The 27,362-nt window shown below is 46.1% G+C and overlaps 2 protein-coding genes across 2 annotated transcripts; one reads left to right on the top strand and one right to left on the bottom strand.

Moving 5' to 3' along the window:
• Positions 1-1,776: 1,776 nt before the first annotated feature.
• On the top strand, positions 1,777-11,394 carry BRK1 (BRICK1 subunit of SCAR/WAVE actin nucleating complex). The gene is made up of 3 exons (XM_069968702.1): positions 1,777-1,961; positions 4,956-5,038; positions 11,053-11,394. The coding sequence occupies exons 1-3, from the start codon at positions 1,844-1,846 to the stop codon at positions 11,077-11,079; spliced, it is 228 nt and encodes a 75-aa protein (XP_069824803.1). The 5' UTR covers positions 1,777-1,843; the 3' UTR covers positions 11,080-11,394.
• An 848-nt stretch (positions 11,395-12,242) lies between these two features.
• BORCS6 (BLOC-1 related complex subunit 6) lies at positions 12,243-20,754 on the bottom strand. The gene is made up of 4 exons (XM_069968701.1): positions 20,610-20,754; positions 18,386-18,540; positions 18,150-18,233; positions 12,243-12,422 (listed from the first exon to the last, which is right to left on the bottom strand). Exons 1-4 carry the CDS (start codon positions 20,656-20,658, stop codon positions 12,297-12,299), a joined length of 414 nt encoding a protein of 137 aa, XP_069824802.1. The 5' UTR covers positions 20,659-20,754; the 3' UTR covers positions 12,243-12,296.
• Between the last annotated feature and the right edge of the window lie 6,608 nt (positions 20,755-27,362).

The raw sequence follows: 27,362 nt of genomic DNA, 5'->3' as shown, positions 1-27,362 counted from the left end.
AAGTCATAAAAGTATTTTTTTTATTTATTTATAAGCTCAAGAGCCATTAGAGGTCTTACTGAGCGGCAGCATGCATGCCTCCTCCCTGCCCTACAGTCTGTATTTTATCAGCAATTGTGGATATTATCACACCAATTCTAGTCTATGGGCCAATGCACAGGGCTGTAGATTCCAAAAATAGGATGTGCGCTTATAGTCTAGATAGCAGTCTGAACTCCTCCTTCACACATACACAGTCTATGTGCCCTAAGGATCTGTGGTGAACCAATATGGCCGTGTAAATGAGGCCTAATAGCCAGAAGATATTACAGTCAGAATTCAGTATATACTCGATCACCAAGGATCACTAAGTCCACATGGGAAATGAGAACACTTCCTGCGTAATTAGAAGGGAAGGTGCCAGGCCCTCATAATAACCCCCAAAAACCTACTGTGTGTGATTCTAGTCTTATCCTTCTGGACCAGACTTCAGGTGGTACTAATTCTCCTTGAGGAGAGTTCATAATAAAGATATGTGGAGACATAGATAACACGACTCCTACAAGTCAAGTAGTTATGGGCAGCAGAAGGATTAACAGAACAAATCGGCAAGTGCTTGTAAAGTAGTTGCCCCTCGCACATTTATAACTAGTCCATGACTGTGTATGCGATAGTATACTATTCTATAGCAAGGTATCCTGAATAAATGTGAACCATATGGAAATACTCTCCATATAAGCTTCTAATGGGAGGTGAAAAGAGAGCTTTAGGCCGCTTTCATGCAGGATAATTGTAGTCAGTATTAGGGGAGGTGGTGTACTGCTATATTATAGTCTCTCTGTAGGTCCCATACTCATCAAATACTGAAGGGAATACTGACCCCACACCACCGTGCGAGAGCGGACTATGGAAGCCTATATGTCAGCTACGCAGAGGTCATATGTCTCCTTAGTGAGACCCACAGCACCTTGGTCTGGAGACCATCGTCGCCATCTTAAATGTCACATGTCCAGGGCGGCCAGGCACCATTAGCCTCCACGTACAGCGAGTCCACAGCTGGAGGCCCATCTAACCTTCTGTCAGATCCTGACACCCAGAGAGGTACCATGCTCTTACCTATTTCCTACCTATAAGTTGGTTTGGTATTCTGCAGTTTCATACTCGCTGTATTTTTTTAAGCCCCCCCCCCCCCCTATTTTTAATAGAAAACTTATAGGGGAAGATTTATCAAACATGGTGTAAAGTGAAACTGGCTCAGTTGCCCCTAGCAACCAATCAGATTCGAATGAAAGTTTCACTTTACACCATTTTTGAGGGTAAATTAGGATTAATATAAATTTTCTATAAGAAAAATGGCTAAAAATTCAGAAAGAAAAATCCTGTTCATAAGAAACTGCTGAATAAGAAACCTACTCCAGCACGTTTGTTGAGCCATGTATGTAATCCTATTGTGTGTTCTACTGTTTCTGAGAACCACAGAGTACTACAGCTCCTATCAGGTGAGAGTACAGAAGTGTTATTACAGTGGCTCAGACGCATCTTTCTTCTTTACATATGGGCGCGGTCGGTAGTGTTTTGGTCTCTCTGAGTCTCCGTACATCACCTCACCCAGGCCTTGAGTCTCGCACACCAGAGCATTGCCAGGCTTTAACATGGCGTATTCTTCTGCGACTGACAATGTAAAATGGGAGCCTCTTATAGTAGATGGTTGCTGAGCGCATTACTACAGTGTAGCCCAGCGATATCAATCAGCTGTGCCAGACACTAAGATGGCCGCCGATCCCTCGGATGGGACGGTGATTACGTTGGCTCGTCCTGTAGGTGGCGCTGTGGCTCTCCGGCAGTTCACGGAGGAAAAGGGAAGATGGCCAGCCAGGAGGACCCGGTGCAGAGGGAGATCCATCAGGACTGGGCCAACCGGGAGTACATCGAGGTGATCACCAGCAGCATCAAGAAGATCGCCGATTTCCTCAACTCCTTTGGTAAATATCGCGACATGAGAGGTCGGGAGTGGTTGGGCCAAACAATAATATTGTGTACAAGGTGTCACCCTTATATTGTCACTGGTGTTATATGCAGGAGAGGGCTCCTGATCCTTATACAGAGGGGGAGTGCTTCTTATATGCAGATACAGGGGAGGAGGCCTCCTATATACAGGGGAGGAGGCCTCCTATATACAGATCCCATACAGGGGAGGAGGCTTCCTATATACAGATCCCATACAGGGGAGGAGGCCTCCTATATACAGATCCCATACAGGAAGCCTCCTATATACAGGGGAGGAAGCCTCCTATATACAGATCCCATACAAGGGAGGAAGCCTCCTATATACAGATCCCATACAAGGGAGGAAGCCTCCTATATACAGATCCCATACAAGGGAGGAAGCCTCCTATATACAGATCCCATACAAGGGAGGAAGCCTCCTATATACAGATCCCATACAAGGGAGGAAGCCTCCTATATACAGATCCCATACAAGGGAGGAGGCCTCCTATATACAGATCCCATAGAGGGGAGGAGGCCTCCTATATACAGATCCCATACAGGGGAGGAGGCCTCCTATATACAGATCCCATACAGGGGAGGAGGCCTCCTATATACAGATCCCATACAGGGGAGGAGGCCTCCTATATACAGATCCCATACAAGGGAGGAGGCCTCCTATATACAGATCCCATACAAGGGAGGAGGCCTCCTATATACAGATCCCATACAAGGGAGGAGGCCTCCTATATACAGATCCCATACAGGCAGGGCCGCCATCAGGATTTTTGGGGCCCCATACAGCCAAATTGTCTGCCCCCCCCCCCCCCACTAACGAAAACAATGGAACGTATCTTTGACTCAGGGCTGGCCTTTGGGGGGTGCGACCTGTGTGGTTGGCACAGGGCAGATCACTCCCGGCTAGCTGGGGCGGGGATGCATCGGCAGACAAACAGCACACTTACAAATTGAAATTAGATATGCTGTCGTCTGCTGCTGTGCAACTACAACCCCCAGCATGCCTGGTCAGCCGCTGCTGATTATATATATATATATAATATACAGATACCATACAGCCTGGGATATAGTATACACTTACCATACAGCCTGGATATAATATACAGATACCATACAGCCTGGGATATAGTATACACATACCATACAGCCTGGGATATAGTATACACATACCATACAGCCTGGGATATAGTATACACATACCATACAGCCTGGATATAATATACAGATACCATACAGCATCACCCCTCCAGACTCCATGTCCACAGAAATCGACACACACACACATCCTCTTTAATATGACTCACGGATAGAACGCCGCCATCACGGTGAAGCCGATGCCGTGGTATGTTTTTAGAACTGCGGCCCGGTTCCCGTGCACGGCGCCGTTCTATCCACGGGTACCGTGCTAGGTCTGAAGCACAGGAGGCGGGCCGGCTTGCCCCAGTGGGCGGAATCCCCCGCCCCCCTATGAAGCGGCTCCATTGATTATAATGGAGCCCCGTCATAGAGGGGAGGGAATTCCTTCCCACTGGGGCAAGCCGGCCCGCCTCCAGTGCTTCAGACGCATTGTTGCATTGGTCAAGCACAGCAGAGCCGAGTTGTCAGTTACATTGGTCAGGCACAGCAGAGTTGTCAGTTACATTGGTCAGGCTCAGCAGAGCAGAGTTGTCAGTTACATTGGTCAGGCTCAGCAGAGCCGAGTTGTCGGTTACATTGGTTAGGCACAGCAGAGCCGAGTTGTCGGTCACATTGGTCAGGCACAGCAGAGCCGAGTTGTCGGTTACATTGGTCAGGCACAGCAGAGCCGAGTTGTCGGTCACATTGGGCAGGCACAGCAGAGCCGAGTTGTCGGTTACATTGGTCAGGCTCAGCAGAGCCGAGTTGTCGGTTACATTGGGCAGGCACAGCAGAGCGGAGTTGTCGGTTACATTGGTCAGGCACAGCAGAGCCGAGTTGTCGGTAACATTGGGCAGGCACAGCAGAGCCGAGTTGTCGGTCACATTGGGCAGGCACAGCAGAGCCGAGTTGTCGGTCACATTGGGCAGGCACAGCAGAGCCGAGTTGTCGGTTACATTGGGCAGGCACAGCAGAGCCGAGTTGTCGGTCACATTGGGCAGGCACAGCAGAGCAGAGTTGTCGGTTACATTGGGCAGGCTCAGCAGAGCCGAGTTGTCAGTGTGGTAGGGACTGGTTCAGCAGTAGCAGATTTATATACTATCCCAGGATGGGGGCACACACACACACACACACACACACACACACACACACACACTTACACACACACTCACTCTCTCTCTCACACACACACACACAGACACACACACACACACTCTCTCTCTCTTTTTTTTCACACACACACACACACACACACACACACACACACACACACACACACACACACACACACACACACACACACACACACACACACACACACTCTATGCAGGGAAGCTCCAGGACCCATTCAGTCTTCAGTGCTCCTCACACAGCGGCTCTGCCCCTCCCCCTTATGTTCCGACCTTGCAGCAGAGACGACGACAGCCAGAGAAGTTTGTGAGATGGAAGGAGGGAGGGAGGGGGGAGGCAGGAGAGAGGAGAGGGGGCCCGCTGCATCTTCCTGTCACCTGGGAAAGCACACAGGCCGGAAGTCACCATCTCCGCAGGAGCCTGGGAGCTGCTGAGGAGGGGGCCGGTCCATTGTGGAGGGGGGGGATTCTGCAGCCCGGTCCACAGACAGTGCAGGGGGGAGGAGGGCCTCATGATATTAGTTAAGTAAAAGGGGCCCCTTGCATCTGCAGTAGCTCTCCCCTCTCCCTGCACAAAGTGAAGTGTGTGGGAGGCCCGGGCCCCATACACCTGTACTGCCAGTGATGCCCTGATGGCGGCCCTGCATACAGGGGAGGAGGCCGCTTATATACAGATCACATACAGGACTTGTATACAAATGTAACCACTTTTTTTCGGTTTTGCAGACATGTCCTGCCGCTCACGCCTGGCTACATTAAACGAGAAGCTGACGGCATTGGAGAGACGGATTGAGTACATAGAAGCGCGGGTATGTCCTCTAACCTTCCCTCTGGTTCATCCGCCCTCGGGCCTGCCATAGCGCCACCTGCGTCCACTCTGCATGTCCAAGACAATAATCTGTGCATGACGTTGGTGTGACTGCAGCAAGCGGTGGATTGCAGCGCAAACATTGTGACCTAAATATTCTAATACATCCCCTTTATCACTGGTTTCAATACTTTGGGGGAGCTGCAGGTATATAGGGCACACATGGTGAGCCTCCCCTGTTAGCATGTGAGTGAGGTATGAGGCACAGACCACCTGCAATCTCACTGATATGATTTGCTTCTGTCTTCTCTCTGAGACTTATATGGCATAAATGTCCGACTGCTGGAAACAAGGGTAACTTCCTGCCAATTCCTGTCAGAGAGATAGCCAGACAGTCTTAGGGTCCTATTACACAGAGTGATAATCGGGCCAATTATCGTTTTGTGTAATAGAGACTGCAATCAGACTATGAAACGATCATCGACTTATCGTTTCTTTAGGCCCTGACCTAAAATCGGGCGCGCATTGCTACATGTAAGAAACAGTTAATATGTTACCTGTCCACACTCCCTGTCTTCTCCTGCACTTTGCATGCTTCCTGGTCTCACAGCGGTTCTGGCCAGTGATAGGCCGAGCGGCATGTCAGCTCAGAGACCGTTCTGAAACCGCTGCCGCAGGACTGAGAAGCAAGCAGATCGCAGGAGAAGACAAGGAGCGTGGACAGGTAATGTATTAACTTTTTTGAGCAAGGGCTGCACGGACATCGCAAACAATTATCGGGCCCTCTAATAGGCACAGTAAACAAGTGCTGATCTAGCAGATCGGTGCTCATTTACAATATTGATTAGGCCTTCATCGGCCCATGTAATGGTGCGTTTACACAGGCAGATTTATCTGACAGATTTTTTTTAACCCAAAGCCAGGAACAGACTATAAACAGAGAACAGGTCATAAAGGAAAGACTGAGATTTTTCCTCTTTTCAAATCCATTCCTGGCTTTGGCTTCCAGAATTTGTCAGATAAATCTGCCTCAAAATACTCGGGGGGACTTGGTGAGTAAGAATAGCTAGGTTTGGGGGCATTAAATTTTTTTGCTTTTGGGGGTAATACCCCTTTAAATGGGTATTCCCCCCAAAATTATTTTTGCATTAATACGTTGCCTACCCATAGCTTTCCATCTTTCCAATCTAAAGTTATTATGGATTTTGCACAGTTTTACTGTTATCTAGATGCATTCACCCCCACCGAATGCATAGAATCATCAGACCTCAGTCCAACCCGTCTCTACTCCCTGCTCCTGGCTCCCACCCTCCGAGATAGCATCAGGTGTCTGTCTCTTCAATGGGCTGGGTTGGCGCTTGTAACCCAGTCCACTGAAGTGAAGGAGGACACTGAGACAGTGACAGCTGCTGCTGATCACTGTCTCCCTCTCTGAAAGCAGCCACACACAGGTGTAACCCCATCCTCCACCCCCCCCCCCCCCTGCATCTGACCCGGTGGCAGTCAGCCCGCCGGCGGCACGAAACCCCCCCCCCCCCCCCCCCCGCATCTGGCCTGGTGACAGCCAGCCCTCGCAAGTAACTTCCCCCGCAACTGACCTGGTGGCAGCGGTGGCCACATCTGACTTGTGACCTGCTGCTATATGGTATGTGGTACTTGCTGGTATACGGTATAAGGGATGTGCTGGTATACAGTATATGGGACGTGCATCATACATGATAGCCCGTGGCATTCCCCCCCAGCATCACACATGATAGCCAGCCAGCCGCGCCACAAAACCACCCCCCCAGCATCACACATGATAGCCAGCCAGCTGCGCCACAAAACCACCCCCCCCCCCGCATCACACACGATAGCCAGCTAGCCGCGCCACAAAACCACCATCCCCAGCATCACACAGGATAGCCAGCCGCGCCACAAAACCACCATCCCCAGCATCACACAGGATAGCCAGCCAGCCGCGCCACAAAACCACCATCCCCAGCATCACACAGGATAGCCAGCCAGCCGCGCCACAAAACCACCATCCCCAGCATCACACAGGATAGCCAGCCGGCCCGCCGTGGCAACCCCCCCCCCCCATCACACATGATAGCTACAAACCACCACCCCCATCTGACCTGACCAGACCAACCCGCCCCCCAGTGATACAGGGGGAAGCAATGCAAACTCACCTGTGGCCACCCTCAGCCGCACTGACCCCTGGACACCCGCAGTGCTCCTCTGCTTACATGATCCTTCACCATCTCAGCTCTGCTACACCTACATCACCATCTCAGCTCTGCTACACCGTCATCACCATCTCAGCTCTGCTACTTCATCAGGCATGAGCATTGCCTGATGGGGGGGTTGGTGAGTAAGACCAGCTAGGTTTGGGAGCATTACAATTTTTTAGCTCTTGGGGGGAATACCCCTTTAAGGTGTACTCATCTCTATTTGTCACCACTAGACCTTTAATAGAATGTGACCAGGAGCATGTGTTTATAGGGCATCCATTTGGGCATCAGTGGGGTCCAGCAGTGGGACATGTATATCCTATTGGTCTCAGATGAAAAATGTTCTGTATATGGAGCCAGCCGCCATGACAGACCAGTAAAGTGATGGCCACATGTATACTCTCTGAAACCGGGGATTGCAGGGTTTCAGAGCTGCAGTTTGCCTTGGAGGGTAAAGATGGAGTTCAGGATTTATTTTTTATATAACATAAGCTGTTTGAGAACAATGTAGAGGTTCTTGTCTGCCATTTTAATTCCTATAGCCCCTTTGGTATGGTTTCCTAGTGCAGCCTAAAATAACCATGATGCCTCTGGCTTTGCAGAGGGAGAAGGGGCAAAGTATCATTATTAAACTTGCTCTCTTCTGCATTATAAGTCCATCAAGTAATAGATCGTTGGCATCGGACTAGTCTACCTCCGTATGAAGGGTTTCAGCAGATGCCAGGCTATATATCACACAGGACACTAGAGAATCTGCTCATAGAAGAGGCAGGCAAGTGCGATCAGGGGAGGTGCATAACTCTGGAGCTGCTCACCTACAATACCACTGTTATCACGGTAGACGACATTCTATCTTCAGCAGTGCATTGAGACAGGATTTAATCCTTTCATTTTCTAGTAGCCTGACTGTAGGTTACATAACCCAGCAGCAATAATGAAATGTATGGATGCAGCTGAGCTTGGATGAAACAGATGGCACTGCAGGAATACAGGGGAAGAGTTAGCATTATATGGACAAAAAAAGGGTTACAATAATTTAAATTAACTTTTGACATATTACACCGTTAATATAATTTAGGGCTGAAGCCCCTTTGATCATTAGTTATGGCCACTCCCTAGTTTAGTGTGCTGTTCAACTGATTGCAGGAGATGGGCTCTGTTATAAGTTTATGGAGCCTGTATCCAGAAATTAGTCGGACTGAGCGCTGAGCCATGGAGTGAAGCACCTAAATGCGTGGGTGCAAGATTTTAGGCTCTTAAAAAGGGTGAATTCTGGTAACCTGTACTTTGCCAAATACAAAATGGGCAATCTAGCTGTGAGTTTACGAGCGTCTGACCGCGCTGCGTTATGTGGACATGTTGTAGCAATCGGCTGTTGCTCTGACTCTCACATTCATTTTTCTTTTTGTTCTTTATTTTGACTTTCTGCCGCCCTCTGGAATGGTGGTGACCTGCAGAATAACTGTTGTGCTGCATGAACATCTACCCCTCCGCTTCCCCTGCATGGTCTCTTCCTCCTCACCGCGTTCGCTGCTTTTACGAAGCTGTTTGCACTTAGTTTGAATTTTTTTTTGGCTTGTTTTATTGTGTTGGACTTAAGGCTTTTGCTTGATATTAACCCTTTATGTGATATAATTTGAAATTTGATGGAAATAGTGCAATCTCCTTCCCCTGACCCAACCCAAATCTTTGTATATTCAATATCATTTGTGCATTTAGAGAGCTGGGGAGGGGACGGAATGTGCTGCATCAGCTGATTCTAGACCTGCTATAACATAGGCTTGTATAGAGCGTTGGTGACTGCAAGAGGAAGTGGGAGCCGATCACTGTACTCATGGGGACCTCTTTCCTTTTATGTACGTCTGTGTCTTGCACCTCCCATGCCAGCAGTCCTCACTTCCTACATAGATTAAGGAGTTTAACTGTATCTTCTGGATGCATTATGCAGATCAATGAATTCCTTGTGCTGCCTGGAAACTATTAGCAAGTAGATATTAAAGTGTATATATAGTCATCCGCCTTCAGAATCTGTCATGAACCACTGATGAGAGAAACTGAATAGGGCTTTCTTACTATGTCTTTCTGACCTCCTCCTGCTGTTTTACCCAGGGCTGTGAAATCAGTAAACCAAAGCTCTACACAGCCTGGCACAGTCTTAATGGATCCTGTCACAATGTAGGGATGCACTGCCAATTGGTAACACACAGTTGATTAAAAGCCCTGATGACAGATCTGTTCTCATCATGTGTTCTTACCTTTAAATGTCGTTGACTGTAGAATTATCAGATAACCCAGCATGAGTGTAATGTGCCCCCATAACCTTAGTACAGATGGGTATATGAAAAATACCATGTGTCTCTTTGACCTAGCAGCTATTTAACAGTGTCAGCAGTTTAGAACCTGCAGCTGACAAATTTCATATTAAAGATGGGATGGGAACCTTTAGCCCTCCACCTGTTTTCAAATTACAGTTCCTATCATGCCTGGACAGCGAACAGCTGGATGGCCACAGGTTTCCCATCCCTGCCTTAGGTTCCTTTTAAATGACCCAACATGGGGTTGTGCAAGGACACAAACGGGCGCCGATCAGCGAGATTGTTGTTTGCAGTGCCTTTACATGGCACAACAAATCGGACGGCCGGGCTGCACAAATGATCCTTGTGTTTCTAGCAACGCTCATGTCCGGTAATCGGCCCATGTAAACAGCCCTTTAAAGCCACGCTAACATCTGTAAGCAGCAGCTTGGTGACTACAGATGTAATAATGGACTGCAAGATGAATGAAAACCAGATAGGCCACAGTTTAGAGAATTGTGGAGGTAACATGGCTAAACCTTGAGGGATTTGATTTTCTATCATTTGTGGGAGCTGAGTGCTAGGCCTGTAAGTGTAATAACAGTGTCTTGTGTGCAGTAATTCTAATAAAAATCTCTAACCTTATTATGTTTTTTTTACCATTTATTACATGTGTTATAAATGACATGACAAAGGATGTATACACACCTATAATCCTGTGTTTTCAGTAAAAAAAATGAACATCAGATACAGTTGCAAGTCCAGTGGAATATAAACCACTGGTAACAAATAAAGCCAAAGGCATCAGGCCCATTGAGTGGCCTTCTAGCAGCCTAACCCCCTTCCCTTTCCTTACCATTCATTTTCCATTGATGTCACGTCTCAGCAATAGATCATTCATTATCGCTCGCTTTTAGGCTGCTCTCACACACAGTATTTTAGGACTTACTTTGGTTTTACCAAAACCAGGAGTGGAATGAAAACACAGAAAAAGGTGCAAATCTTTCCAATACTTAAAATAGGGTTGAAAATAGTGTGTGTGAAGCCAGCCTTATCATAAGCAGCTACTTCATAAGCCCTCTTTGTGTTTGACATGAGATGCTGATGCGCACACAGCTTTCTACAGACCCTGAATGGCATGTAAATCTGTACATCCCCCATTCCCATTCCTCTGTCAGTCTAAACTGTAGTTCTGGCATTCTGATAGTGAACCAGGAGGCTCAGGATGAACAGCGCTAGGTCCCTCCCAGATATGAGAAGGTATTTATATAGTGCTGAGTATTTCTGTGTATGACAGCAGCTGTGCTGATCTTCTGTGCTGCCTGTGGCTGTGATGTGTGGGCTGGAGGGTCATCTGCATGCGCCATGCTTTATATTGGCAGAGTGTCCTCTGTGTTTCCTGTCTGATGACTCCACAAGTCCTTCTCTTCCGTTCAGTCATGTGCTGTGTGAAATCGCTGCCCCTGTATGTCATCATTCATCCTTTTCTCTCGTTTTTTTTGCAGGTCACCAAAGGAGAAACCTTGACTTAGGAACCCCTCCCCTGCCTGTCATTCATATATTTTATATACAGATATTAGCTATGGACTCCTCCGCCTTCATCTGATAACACTGTGTTTACAGCGGCAGCACCTGATCATTCCTCCATTTTATTCTTCACTGAACTTTATTGGTCGGCAAAAACCCACGTGATGCACAGTTCCTTGTCTGGATGGCGGCGTTGACGTGGGATGTGCAAGAAGCGGGGCGTTGTGCCAATGATATCAGTTTCCTAATAATTTTTTTTCTTTTGTATCAGTGTTTCTGTAACTTTAAACTGTGTTAAAATAAATGGAACCAATCACAAAGTTGTCCTGTCTTAAAGGTAAAAGTGAGTCTGTCACCCTCCTAAAGGAGCAGTGGTGATGCAGCATATATCCTTGTAAAAGCTTTCCAGTCATACCTCATGATCAGAGGCATACTCTTTCACATGGGATAAAAGACAAACAAGGTATGACATGAAAGCTGTATATGCTGTGGTGCTGCTGGTTCACTGAGCATTTAAAGGGGTGACTGATTTGCTTTAAAAGGGTTCCAGGATTAGAAAAAGCACAACTATGTTCTTGTAAAAACAGTGCCACCCTTATCTTCAGGTTGTTTGTGGTATTACAATTCAGCTCCATTAACTTCAATGGAACTGAGCTGCAACACCCAGACTGAGGACAAGAGTGGTGCTGTTTCTGGAAGAGAGCAGCCATGTTTTTTTAAGCCTGGAAACCTCTTTGGGTCCATAGACTAGTCTCTGAGTGACAACCGTTATTTTCACTTTAGTGCCTACAGGTGTCAACCTGATGTCAGTAGAATAAGACATAGGATGCACATGTATGTTATTTGGGATCTGTCATTTGTCACTGTAGTTCTGGCAATCCATTCATGAATCAGAGAGGACAGGATGAACAGAGTGATAGAGCCCTCCCACATGGGTGTGGTTTTGTGGTATATGGAATACATAATATAACGTGGTTACCATACTGGAAGAGATTTGTACCAGTTCATACTGATCAGGCTTCATGTTACTGTAGTATACATTACAAGGTATGATGTGAGGGTCCCTGGCACAGGAGTGGCTTGCTGCTCTACTCAGATGATATAAATCTGATGTGAGGCATACTTCAGAACTGCGGCACCCATTACACGATGACAGACCAGGACTCGCTTTTATTTTTGGAGCATTATTACATTTATTAAAAATAGAATCATTATCAATAATTTATTTACATAGCGTCTCAAACATCTCCAAGGTGCGCTTAATCTCCCGGATCTGTTTGGCCAGAGCATGAATGGGCTGCATTGACCGGTCCAGCTCCTCACAGCGTGCCATCAGTGTGTACATCCCCTAAGGAGAGAAGGACACCAATGATCATTACTCCTCTGAAGGCGGCTTATCTCCCTGAGAACAAAAGGCTCAGGTCCAGCATAGCCATTCTTTCTTTTTATGCTAAGCCTATTTCTAAAGAATGTCTGATTTTTTTTTTTCTTCTTCTGATTTTCAATCTTACTATCTATGTGAAAATATTCTTGGAAGCTTTGCAATTTTAATTTCTGGCCACTAAGCGGACACTTCCTGTTCTGTAGAGCAATGCTTCTCAATTCCAGTCCTCAGGCCTCACCAACAGGTCATATTTTGAGAATATCCCATACAAAGATCACCTGTGATAATACATGATGCACTGACTATAATTATATCACCTGTGAAATACTAAGGAGATTCTCAAAACATGACCTGTTGGTGAGGCCTGAGGACTGGAATTGAGAAGCACTGCTGTAGAGCACAACCACCAACAGATTGTCAGTGGTGATAGGGGTGGACCATGATGGAAAACAACGTCTGAACCCTCCCCCATAGACAACAGGAGGAAGATGGCTGGCAGTGGCAATCACTCAGCCATCCGTTATTGAATGTGTATGGCCACCTTAAAGGAGAAGTCCCACGAAAATAAAGAAAAATCCCCTGCAGGCAGAGGGGTACAGAAACATAAAAGAGAATGTATACTTCTCTATCTCTGTGCCCTTACAGCACCACTCTGAAAGCAGCCAAATGTCATTTTCTACTGGCTTCCTGGTACATTATGGCCTGGCTGTGACTGCAGCAGTCTCCCTTCAGTGGTCAGTAAGGAAGTGCTGGGGGGGGCTTAAGGATAGGTAAGTATACATTCCTTATGTTCCTGCACCCCCCCCTTCCTGCTTTTTTTTTTTATGTCGCAGGAACGATCAAGTGACGAGCAATTTTGATCTTACAACATGTTCTAAAAACGTCGTTTGCTAAAAATTTGCAGATCGTTCCGTGAAAACAGTCGTTCACCGATTTAACCTATGTGTGAGATAGGCTTAAGGGATAGCAAAACGATTTTTCCGTACGATATATCGTTCTGTCTAAACGCTGATCGTTATTAAAAAAAAATCGTTACTTTGAAATCCGTGTAAGCGCAGCATTAGCCTCACTTCTTCCCATGTAAACAAATCTTTTTATAAGCTGATGAACCCAGACATGAGGAAATTACTTAAAGTGTACCTTTATTTATGAAAAAAAACTTTTGACGAGTCAAAAATTTGGATTGGTTCGTGGCTGAGTGCTCAGACCCAGACTGATCAAGAAAGAGAGTGCGGGGAGAGAACTCCGACTTTTTTTTTTTCCTTTTAATTCAGAGTGGGAGTGGACCTTGCTGCAGCGTGTCTTCTGCTCACTTATTCTCCCAATTGCTATTTGTCTGAACACTCAGACCAGCACTGATCAAGACTTTTGACATGTCTCTGAGACATGTCAAAAGTTTTTTTTATAAGGACACGTACACTTTAAGAAGTAGAGCTGAAAAATCATCTGTGTACCTTGTTTAAAGAACCAATATAAACTCTTGCTGCATCGGTACCACATGTTCTTGGCTGCACCCCTTCTCCAACTTCACTTACTGCTCAATGTCAACAGTTCAAAACTATTTCTTACTTTGCCTGCAGCCTAATGCGACCCCCTCCCTCCCCCGGACAAGGGATAGGTGTGCTATACAGCCGCCATAGTTTAGATATAAGGTATGGAATATGTGTGCATACTCCTTTATGGGTGTTGCAAGTTGAAGACCAATTTTAAGCAAATATCCAACTGAACTTAAAATATATTGTTTTCAATTGCTCTAGGGCCATACAGTTTGTTCAGGTAAGTATTTACAGTTCCATAACACAAGAATTCTGCATTTTATCAGAATTTATACATTCATCCGATTTGTATACCACCATCAGACGTTTCAGTACTTGAACCTTCATCAACAAGCTATACACAAGGGTGCAAGAAGAGCCGAGTGCTGTATTTGGCTCTCTATGACGGCTTCACTGATTCTCTAAGGAGCTGAGTACAGCACTCATCTCTTTCCTGTGGTTCCATAGAATAAAATAGAGCCGCTGGTCACCTACCGTACTCGCGGCTCTATTCAAAACAAAGGAGCTAGGGGCCAATCTGGAGATCTTTGCAGGGGTACAGAGGTTGGACCCCCCATGATCCCTCTCTTGTCCCCTTTCCTGTGGTAGTTTTAAGTTAGAATACTCCTTAAGGGTGCGTTCACACCTACATGATCTGCAGCAGATCTGCAGCAGATTTGATGCTGTGTTCAGTTATTTGAATGAAATCTGCTGCAGAAAATCAGCTGCAGATCCTGTAGGTGTGAACGCACCATTAAAGCGACTCTGTACCCACAATCTGCCCCCCCCAAACCACTTGTACCTTCGGATAGCTGCTTTTAATACAAGATCTGTCCTGTGGTCCGTTCGGCAGGTGATGCAGTTATTGTCCTAAAAAAATACTTTTAAACTTGAAGCCCCATGCCCTACGGAAGTATCTGTGCCCTAACTTTGCACCACCTCTGTGGCAGCCCGGCACATGGGCTGGATCGTTAAGGACCTGTGCAATGATTAAGTTTCAGGCTAACCTGATCAACTGCATCGAAAGCACTATCCCAGACTTAATCATAAGATATCCCAATTATTTATTATTTATAGAGTACACTATACACCGGTGAAATTTTTTAGAATGAAGTTACGTCAAACGAATAAATGTAATAGATGTATGAGAGAGGGGGGGGATTTAATTCATCTCTTGTGGCGTTGTCCCAAACTCCACCGCTATTGGGGAGAAATTACCCAATATTTAAATAATGTAATGGGGATTAATTTAAATGAAAATCCTAAGCAATACTTGGGCGATCTGTCTGATTTAATGTATACACCGGAAAAAAAAAGTTCTATACAAGGCCCTGTTTGCAGCTAGAAATTGTATCCTGAAGAGATGGGTAACGTCCAAAGAACCAACTTTTAGTGATTGGAAAAGAGAAATGCATGGAGTTACTTTGATGGAACAGATTGAGGCAAAGAGAATAGGAAGGATGGAGACGTTTAGGGAAGTATGGGGGAAGTGGCTGGATTGATAGTTCAGGACTCAAGCTCTATGTGGTGGGTGGATGGTTGGGGGGAGAGGGAGGGAGGGGGGTTGAAGAGATGAGAGAAATTATTTAGTGTTTTTTTTTTTGTTTTTTTTTTTTGAGGGGGAGGGTAGGATGTCGGGGGGGGGGGGGGAGATAACAGTTGTATACTGAATAATTAGGGTAGGGTATGTGTATTGTTTTTTTATTACATAATGATGGGATTAGGCTGGCATTTTGTGATCTGTGGACCGTTCTGGAGGACCCTCGCTCTTATAGTATTTGAGTTCGCTGTTCTTGTCAGGTGGGGAAAGGTTAGAACCTAATGCAAAAATAGATTTAGGAAAAGGGAGAAGAGAGCGTGAGTTGACCATTGGTACCGGAGACTGGTGTTACCCAGCCGGGTTGGCATTGGAGGGCCTGTCCGGAGTTGGGAAGGGGAACCCCCTCTGTGTTTTGTCTTGTTTTTTTTTTTGTTTTTTTTGTGTCTGTTTTAGCTGTCTGGGATGTTGCAGTTTTTGTTCTTTTTTAGGGTGAGGAGTTGAGGAGTACAGTAAAAAGGCATGAAGTCTTGTGGAAAACGAGATGTAAGCCGTATGAGATGCTCTAAGACTTAATAATTGAGCACTAATTATTATTTTATATCGGAATAGAGAGATCGGGGGAGTAGTAATAGGGCTGAGGGTGTCATTATATATGTACCCGAAGGCTATGTGAAACCTTGCCTCTCTGTGATGTGACTAAACATGCACAATAGTAAAGGTTGGGAAGTAGCGGTAGGATATGGAGCTTACTTGAAGTGAGTTGTAATCCTCCGCGAAACCTAAAAGGTTAGTAGGGATATTAGTGTTGTGTTTTTTCTTTTTTTTGTTTATTTATTAATTTACTCATTTTTATTTTCTGTTTTATTGTGTTACTGAGTAGTGGGGGTCCTCCATTTTCGACGAGGGGGGCGCTCCGCTGATGGCTTGGTGGTGGACGCCGTCCTGGGGCCCATGGGCAGCTTATATCTTGGCCTCTTAATTCATGCTAGTATGAACAATAATACATTGAAGGGAAAAAAAATAAGGAATATAAATTGGCACTTCTATTTAGTGATGTGATGATTGAGGGGGGTCCTTCCAGAGCGGCCTGCAGTGTGCTGATTTGTAATAGGGGAAAGATATCTGACATAGACATAGGATAACGTTTTGTTTAACCTAAAAGTTAATATGATATTACTGGCTTGTGCCCTTGACCCATTTTATGCAAGAATTCTATTGTTTGTGACTAACTTGGGTATATGATTTTTTGCCAAGTTAAGCCTATCCTACCAACAGGCTCTACTAAATTGTGTACTTAAAAAAAAAATAAAAAATAAAAAAATAAGGACCTGTGCAATGTTAAGCATGGAGAAAATGTTTCAGTGGCATTCCTAATGCTGAAGAGGGTGGGGAGGAGGGACGGAGGGCTGGTGCACAAGTTAGGGCACAGATACTACCGTTTGGCACGGGTTTCAAGTTTAAAAGTATTTTTTTAGGACAATAACTGCATCACCTGCCGAATGGACCCCAGGACAGATCTTGGATTAAAAGCAGCTATCCAAAGGTACAAGGGGTTTAGGGGGGTCAGATTGTGGGTACAGAGTTGCTTTAACCCCTTAACGACCGCGGTGCCGCATGTAGCCCAGGACCACGGCTATTAGCAGGCATGGTCCGATCGCCGTGCCTGGTAATCCTGGGGGGCTTCTAGTATAAGTGTAAAAAAAAAAAAACCTCCCCTAATAAAAGTTTGAATCATCCCCCTTTTCCTATGTTATAAATAAAAATAAATAAACAAACATGTTTGGTGTCGCCGCGTGTGTAATCGCCCGAACTATTATTTAATCACATTCCTGATCTCGAACAGTAAATGGCGTAAGCTCCAAAAAAAATCCCAAAGTGCAAAATTGCGCATTTTCGGTCGCATCAAATCCAGAAAAATTGTAATAAAAAGTGATCAAAAAGTCGTATATGTGCAATCAAGGTACCGAAGGAAAGATCACATCATGGTGCAAAAAAATGACACCTCACACAGCCCCATAGACCAAAGGATAAAAGCGCTATAAGCCTGGGAATAGAGCGATTTTAAGGAACATTTTTTTGTTAACAATGGTTTGAATTTTTTTATAAGCCATCAGATAAAAGAAAAGTTATACATGTTATATATCGTTGTAATCATAACGAATGTGATAAACATATATAACAAGTCATTTGTGAATGGTGTAAAAACAAATACCCCCCAAATAATTTCACCACACATTTATTTTGTTCTGCTTTCGCAGTGTACTTTATGAAAAAAAATTCAGCCTGTCATTGCAAAGTAAAATTAGTGGCGCAAACAATAAGGGCTCATGTGGGTTTCCAAGTGAAAAATTGAAAGTGCTATGGCCTTTTAAACACAAGGAGGGATAAACGAAAATGCAAAATACGAAATTGGCCGGGTCCTCTAAGGGGTTAAGTACAGAAACGTCTGATGATGGTATACTAACAAGATGAATGTATAAATGCTGATTTCTTGTGTTACGGAACTGTGAATACTTACCCCAATAAACCTTATGGCCTTAACAACTGCAATGATATATTCTGAGTGCAGTAATATTTCCTTAGTTTAGGTGTAAATGTTCCTTGTGTGTTGTTTACCTTGATGCTCATATCCACGGACTCTCCAAGACTGTCCACCGAATCCCTGTAGGTCTGGATATAGCCCACACTAAGCGCTGTCATCTGGGAATAAACACATGACATCAGCAGTGACATTGGGCGAGCTGCCCCCACCCTCCACACCCCTGACACTGCATCAATGGCTCTCTGTGACCCATCCAAACCAACAGCTGGGCACTGTGCCAGGATTACCGGGAGTCCAGGATCCAGCTTACATTTTGGATTGTGCCGCTCAAACTTTTCATCATCTGATCGACTTTAAGTGCAACTTCTTGGGTGAGGATCTCCAGGTCCTTCAGCACCTGCAGGTCTATGGGGGGGATGTCGGCCTTGCTCCTCTGCAGTGCGTAATGGCGGACGTTGGTGTCAGCTACAAGGTAAGGGGCAATTACTGCAAGATTTATATGTATTCAAAGTGTCTCCAACCCCACACGCCCGCCAGGGACAGCACCAGGGCCCCGCCAGTCTCCAGTATGATGAGAACAACGTCCAACTTCTCAGCTGAGGGCTTGTTACAGGTTTAGACTAATGTGACTGGGGAGAGGCAGGCAAGCTGCTGCCAGACAGAGGACATTGTCTGCCACATATCACACCCTGATCCCTTATACACACAGGCTGCAGCACATCGCACCCTGCTCCCTTATACACACAGACTGCAGCATATCACCGCCCTGCTCCTGATACAGGGGCTGCAGCACATCACCGCCCTGCTCCCCAATACAGGGGCTGCAGCACATCGCACCCTGCTCCCTTATACACACAGACTGCAGCATATCACCGCGCTGCAGCACATCGCACCCTGCTCCCTTATACACACAGACTGCAGCATATCACTGCCCTGCTCCTGATACAGGGGCTGCAGCACATCGCACCCTGCTCCCTTATACACACAGACTGCAGCATATCACCGCCCTGCTCCCCAATACAGGGGCTGCAGCACATCGCACCCTGCTCCCTTATACACACAGACTGCAGCATATCACCGCGCTGCAGCACATCGCACCCTGCTCCCTTATACACACAGACTGCAGCATATCACTGCCCTGCTCCTGATACAGGGGCTGCAGCACATCGCACCCTGCTCCCTTATACACACAGACTGCAGCATATCGCACCCTGCTCCTTATACAGGGACTGCACAACATCGCACCCTAATCCCTTATACACACAGACTGCAGCACATCGCACCCTGCTCCCTTATACACACAGGCTGCAGCATATCGCAACCTGCTCCTGATACAGGGACTGCAGCACATTGCACCCTAATCCCTTATACACACAGACTGCAGTACATCGCACCCTGCTCCCTTATACACACAGGCTGCAGCATATCGCAACCTGCTCCTGATACAGGGACTGCAACACATCACACCCTGCTCCCCAATACTGAGGCTGCAGCACATCGCACCCTGCTCCCCAATACTGAGGCTGCAGCACCTCATACCCTGCTCCCCAATACAGAGGCTGCAGCACATCACACCCTGCTCCCCAATACTGAGGCTGCAGCACATCACATCCTGCTCCCCAATACTGAGGCTGCAGCACATCACACCCTGCTCCCCAATATTGAGGCTGCAGCACGTCAGACCCTGCTCCCCAATACAGAGGTTGCAGCACCTCACACCCTGCTCCCCAATACAGAGGTTGCAGCACATCACATCCTGCTCCCCAATACTGAGGCTGCAGCACATCACACCCTGCTCCCCAATACTGAGGCTGCAGCACATCACACCCTGCTCCCCAATACTGAGGCTGCAGCACATCTCACCCTGCTCCCTAATACTGAGGCTGCAGCACATCGCACCCTGCTCCCTTATACACACAGACTGCAGTATATCGCACCCTGCTCCTGATACAGGGACTGCAGCACATCGCACCCTAATCCCTTATACACACAGACTGCAGTACATCGCACCCTGCTCCCTTATGCACACAGACTGCAGCACATCGCACCCTGCTCCCCAATACTGAGGCTGCAGCACCTCACACCCTGCTCCCCAATACTGAGGCTGCAGCACGTCACACCCTGCTCCCCAATACCGAGGCTGCAGCACATCCCACCCTGCTCCCCAATACCGAGGCTGCAGCACATCACACCCTGCTCCCCAATACTGAGGCTGCAGCACATCTCACCCTGCTCCCTAATACTGAGGCTGCAGCACATCCCACCCTGCTCCCCAATACCGAGGCTGCAGCACATCACACCCTGCTCCCTAATACCGAGGCCGCAGCACATCTCACCCTGCTCCCTAATACTGAGGCTGCAGCACATCTCACCCTGCTCCCTAATACTGAGGCTGCAGCACATCCCACCCTGCTCCCTAATACTGAGGCTGCAGCACATCCCACCCTGCTCCCTAATACCGAGGCCGCAGCATTACACATCGGAGGTATACTATATATATATATATACTGTGCCCCCGCGGCCTGTACACTCACTCTCCCGCTCCAAGCCGGGCTTGGAGCTCATCCTGACAGCGCCGTCCATGCACCAGCCTCCCGGAGCGGTCACGGCCTCACATCCCGGTACCGGAGCCGCCTCTTCCTCACAATAGGGATTGGAGCTGTGCTTCCTGTCACTCAATGCGGCCCCGCCCACTCACAGAACTTCTCACCCCGCGCCCAGCCAATCCGGAGCAGAGACGTCTGAAGGGGCGGGAGAGTAGGAGGAGTCAGCGCTGCAGTGAAGTTGTCTGGTGGTTACATAGTGTCTTCTGCATGTTGTGTCATTCTCTGCCTCATCAATCCTCATCGACTGCACCCAAACACATTCTCATTGGCAACTACTTTAAACATAACTAACCTGTTTTCCACCACACATAAGCAGGGCCTGCAGTAACTGCTGTCTAGCAGCCTCTCTACAGTACAGTGTGGTACTACATGTCCTGTACTGCTGTGTGTCTGGTATCTCCTCTGTACAGTAGAGTGTGATACTACATGTCCTGTATTGCTGTGTATCTAGTATCTCCTCTCTACAGAACAGTGTGATACTACATGTCCTGTACTGCTGTGTGTATAGTATCTCCTCTACAGTATAGTGTGATACTACATGTCCTGTACTGCTGTGTGTCTGGTATCTCCTCTGTACAGTAGAGTGTGATACTACATGTCCTGTATTGCTGTGTATCTAGTATCTCCTCTCTACAGAACAGTGTGATACTACATGTCCTGTACTGCTGTGTGTATAGTATCTCCTCTACAGTATAGTGTAATACTACATGTCCTGTATTGCTGTGTATCTAGTATCTCCTCTCTACAGTACAGTGTAATACTACATGTCCTGTATTGCTGTGTATCTAGTATCTCCTCTCTACAGTACAGTGTAATACTACATGTCCTGTACTGCTGTGTATCTGGTATCTCCTCTCTACAGTACAGTGTAATACTACATGTCCTGTACTGCTGTGTGTGTCTAGTATCTACTCTCTACAGTATAGTGTGAAACTACATGTCCTGTACTGCTGTATATAGTATCTCCTCTACAGTATAGTGTGGTACTACATGTCCTGTACTGCTGTGTGTATCTAGTATCTCCTCTCTACAGTACAGTGATACTACATGTCCTGTACTGCTGTGTATGTCTAGTATCTCCTCTACAGTATAGTGTGATACTACATGTCCTGTACTGCTGTGTGTATCTAGTATCTCCTCTCTACAGTATAGTGTGATACTACATGTCCTGTACTGCTGTGTGTATCTAGTATTTCCTCTCTACAGTACAGTGTTATACTACATGTCCTGTACTGCTGTGTATCTAGTATCTCCTCTCTACATTACAGTGTGATACTACATGTCCTGTACTGCTGTGTGTGTCTAGTATCTACTCTCTACAGTATAGTGTGAAACTACATGTCCTGTACTGCTGTATATAGTATCTCCTCTACAGTATAGTGTGGTACTACATGTCCTGTACTGCTGTGTGTATCTAGTATCTCCTCTCTACAGTACAGTGATACTACATGTCCTGTACTGCTGTGTATGTCTAGTATCTCCTCTACAGTATAGTGTGATACTACATGTCCTGTACTGCTGTGTGTATCTAGTATCTCCTCTCTACAGTATAGTGTGATACTACATGTCCTGTACTGCTGTGTGTATCTAGTATTTCCTCTCTACAGTACAGTGTTATACTACATGTCCTGTACTGCTGTGTATCTAGTATCTCCTCTCTACATTACAGTGTGATACTACATGTCCTGTACTGCTGTGTGCCTAGTATCTTCTCTACAGTATAGTGTGATACTACATGTCCTGTACTGCTGTGTGTCTGGTATCTCCTCTGTACAGTAGAGTGTGATACTACATGTCCTGTATTGCTGTGTATCTAGTATCTCCTCTCTACAGTACAGTGTGATACTACATGTCCTGTACTGCTGTGTGTATAGTATCTCCTCTACAGTATAGTGTGATACTACATGTCCTGTATTGCTGTGTATCTAGTATCTCCTCTCTACAGTACAGTGTAATACTACATGTCCTGTACTGCTGTGTATCTGGTATCTCCTCTCTACAGTACAGTGTAATACTACATGTCCTGTACTGCTGTGTGTGTCTAGTATCTACTCTCTACAGTATAGTGTGAAACTACATGTCCTGTACTGCTGTATATAGTATCTCCTCTACAGTATAGTGTGGTACTACATGTCCTGTACTGCTGTGTGTATCTAGTATCTCCTCTCTACAGTACAGTGATACTACATGTCCTGTACTGCTGTGTATGTCTAGTATCTCCTCTACAGTATAGTGTGATACTACATGTCCTGTACTGCTGTGTGTATCTAGTATCTCCTCTCTACAGTAAAGTGTGATACTACATGTCCTGTACTGCTGTGTGTATCTAGTATTTCCTCTCTACAGTACAGTGTTATACTACATGTCCTGTACTGCTGTGTATCTAGTATCTCCTCTCTACATTACAGTGTGATACTACATGTCCTGTACTGCGGTGTATGTCTAGTATCTCCTCTCTACAGTACAGTATGATACTATATGAGACTGTATAGCGCTCTGGAATTAAGGGCGCTTTATAAATAAATAAAACAGTCATGTCAAACTCTGGCCCGTGGCGCCATTATTTTTGGCCCACCAGGCAATTCAGAGTTTTAATTACATCTGGCCCGCCATGGCTACTATATAAGAGACTATTGGGGAGGGCTGGCTACTATATAAGAGACTATGGGGGAGGGCTGGCTACTACATAAGAGACTATTTTAGGGACTGGCTACTATATAAGAGACTATTGGGGAGGGCTGGCTACAATATAAGAGACTATGGGGGAGGGCTGGCTACTACATAGGAGCCTATTTTAGGGACTGGCTTCTATATAAGACACTATTGGGGAGGGCTGGCTATTATAAAAGAGACTACAGGGGAGGGCTGGCAACTACATGAGACTATTGGGGAGGGCTGGCTACTATATGAGACTATGGAAGAGGGCTGGCTACTACATAAGAGACTATTTTAGGGACTGGCTTCTATATAAGACACTATTGGGGAGGGCTGGCTACAATATAAGAGACTATGGGGGAGGGCTGGCTACTACATAGGAGCCTATTTTAGGGACTGGCTTCTATATAAGACACTATTGGGGAGGGCTGGCTATTATAAAAGAGACTACAGGGGAGGGCTGGCAACTACATGAGACTATTGGGGAGGGCTGGCTACTATATGAGACTATGGAAGAGGGCTGGTAACTATAAGAGACTATGGGGAGGGCTGGCTACTATATGAGATTACGGAGGAGGGCTAGCTACTATATGAGACTACTGGGGAGAGCTGGCTACTATATAAGACTATTGGGGAGGGCTGGCAACTACATGAGACTATTGGGTAGGGCTGGCTACTATATGAGACTATGGGGGTGAGTTGGCTACTGTTTAAGACTATTGGGGAGGGCTGGCTACTATATGAGACTATGGGGAGGGCTGGCTACTATATAAGAGACTATGGGGGAGAGCTGGCTACTATATGGGACACTTGGGGAGGGCTGGCTACTATATGAGACTATGGGGAGGGCTGGCTACTATATGAGACTATGGGGGAGGGCTGGCTACTATATGAGACTATGGGGGAGGGCTGGCTACTATATGGGACACTTGGGGGGCTGGTTACTATTTGGGCACTATTAGAAGGGCTGGCTAATATGTGAGGCAATTTTGGGGGATTGGCTATTATATGCTTTGACATTTAATCATGTCATAGCAATTTATCATGTCATGTTATTTATCATAGTGCAAGGCGCTGGGGATGCACACCACTGACAGTGCCAGGAACAACGCACGCTGCTCTGACAGTGCCAGCAGCATTCGAGCTTCAATAATAATCAAGGCCCGCGAGCAAGGGAGCTCCTGATGAAGTGAGCGAAACGTACGTCGGGCTGTCTGTGCTGGAGAGGGGTAAGATGTCAGTGGGGTAGCTGGTGCTCACCCCCTTCCTTTCTGTGTTTGGCTATTTTATTTCTCACTCCTTCTGTCTATAATTTGGGCTTGTACTTATTGTTTGCTGGGCAAATTAGTGGGTTTATTTTGTTCCCCTATATACACTTGTTTGCCCTTTGTGTTGGCCCTGCACATACAAGAGGTCATCTAATATATATATATATATATATATATATATATATATATATATATATATATATATATATATATATATATATATATAAATATATATATATATATAGCTGTGCCTTACATGGGGTGTTCCCCTTTATACTGTTTATTTATCATTTGTCCTCAGTAACATATACCCCACTGACATCTATTCCCCTCTCCAGTTTTCTACTTCTGTGTATCTCATGGTGATAATTATATAATTTATTATTGAGTTAAATAAAGATATACAGTATGTTTTATTCACGTATTAGTTCTGCAATTTTTTCTTTGGTTGATATTTGAATTACAAATGTATTATTTTGTGGAAGACCTTTTTTTTTTTTTTGGGGGGGGGGGTTCAGCTATTAATGGTGATGAATTGTCAGGATCTTGGGAGAGAGGCCATCTATAAGGAAGGGGGGGGGGGAGAAGAGGCCATCTATAAGGAAGGGGGGGAGAAGGTGGCATCTATAAGGGGGGGGGGGGAGAAGAGGCCATCTATAAGGAAGGGGGGGAGAAGGTGGCATCTATAAGGGGGGGGGGGAATGGGGAGAAGAGGCCATCTATAAGGAAGGGGGGGGGAGAAGGTGGCATCTATAAGGGGGGGGGGATGGGGAGAAGAGGCCATCTATAAGGAAGGGGGGGGGGGAGAGGGGGACATCTCTAAGGGAGGGAGAAGGGGGCATCTATAAGGGGGGGTGGGGTGGGGAGAAGAGGCCATCTATAAGGAAAGGGGGAGGGGGACATCTATAAGGAAGGGAGAAGGTGGCATCTATAAGGGGTGGGGGGGAGAAGAGGCCATCTATAAGGAGGGGGGGAGAGAGGGACATCTATAAGGGGGGGAACAACATAGGGGGAAAGGGGGGCATCTATAAGGGGTCAACATAGGGGGAGAGGGGGCCTATAAGGGCACAACATAGGGGAGAGGGGGACAACATAGGGGGAGAGGGGGATTATAAAGGGACTGGGGGAACATCTATAAGGGGACAATATAGGGGGAGAGGGGGCCATCTATAAGAGGACAACATAGGAGGGGCCATCTATAGGGGGGGCAACATAGGGGGCCATCTATAAGGGGACAACATAGGGGGCATCTGTAAGGGGGACAGCATGGGAAGGCTTCTATAAGGGGGGCAACATTAGGGAGCTATCTATAAGGAGGGGCGACAGAGAGGAGGGCCATATACTAAAATGGGATCACATAGAGTCAGCCTACCCACTAAAGGAGGGTGTAAAGGGGACAATACAGATGTGCAGTGTGTATAAAGATGAGGATGATGCCAGAGTCAGGAGCCTAATATGTCTATCTGGCAGATTCTATGGATTCGTGGCTCGGAGAAGTTCTAATGTCCCAGGGCAGATGGGGCAGAGTTTTTAATCCTGGATTCGATTTTGTTTGAGTGGAAGGTCCCTCTGCCAATCTAAAGTGTTTCTCAGCATATGAGCATAGTGAGGATCAGGGGGTTGGCCTAATTACGTCCTGGACCAGACCCATGACCTCCTATGTAACATGCCCAGTCAGTTAACCTTTTGCTGGCTATTAGTTTGACTGGCGTGCTTGGCGTTCCTTGTGTTATCTTTACCTTGACCCCAGCTATTGTACCTGACTACCTTTGTTTTGCCTGAATATTCCAGTCCACGCACTTGTGGTCCTGTAAATCAGTGTTTCCCAACTTCAGTCCTAAGGATCAGGTCATCCCCATCCCCTACCTACTGTAATAATGAGTCTGCCTTGCAGATAGGATCTTCCCTTACAGTATCAGTAAACTGAGATCAGTCTGCCTGGCCACTTAGGAAATGTATCTCTGTGCCATCACAGCTATGCAAGTAACTGTTTTGTAATTCATTTCTGGCTGCATATTACTGGAAAAATACCAAAAATACTGACAAATATTCAGTACAGGGCCCTATTACACAGGACGATTATTGTGCGAAAAATCATTATATTGCTTAAATTTAAACGATAATATATGTGTATGCAGGCAACATAGCATCTTTTAAGCCGACCTTAAAATAATTTTTAATCGTCTGCTTATCGTCCGGTGTATGTACACATCCTCTTTAAGCTATGGGCTAAGCCTTCACAATAATAATAAATCGCCACGTTGGTCAGGATTTGTGCAGGATGAAACTGTGGGCCCTAAAACTATTGGTTTCTAGTTTGGTCGGAGGTAGTGACCATTAAAGGGACACTTCCATTACATAGGCGTATTGTTTTGAAACTCAGTATTCATGGAAAACCGTGTTTAAGGGTCCTATTAGACATAGCTTTTCTTCGCTTTTGCGAATGATAAATGATTGCAAACGAGCACTTTTGGGAACGACCTGAAATCATTCACCATAAGGGTCCATTTACACAGAAAGATTATCTGATAGATTATCTGCCGATAATTATAATCGTTACTACAATCGTTTACTCATCTGATCCCAGCAAAAGAAGAAATGATGTGTACATACATGGAACATACATTACATGGAATTTATTATGATTATGCAGTCCTAAGAGTCTGAATCCCCAGTTTGTACATCTCTGTTATAAAATCCACTTCTTATAGGATTACGATACTCTCTGACCTGAGATATGTGACATGTGACATCCCAC

Source organism: Dendropsophus ebraccatus, chromosome 4 (assembly GCF_027789765.1).
Source record: "Dendropsophus ebraccatus isolate aDenEbr1 chromosome 4, aDenEbr1.pat, whole genome shotgun sequence".
Classification (NCBI taxonomy): Eukaryota; Metazoa; Chordata; class Amphibia; order Anura; family Hylidae; genus Dendropsophus; species Dendropsophus ebraccatus.
Note: the sequence above shows the minus strand (reverse complement) of the source record. Positions and strands in the feature narration are given on the sequence as shown.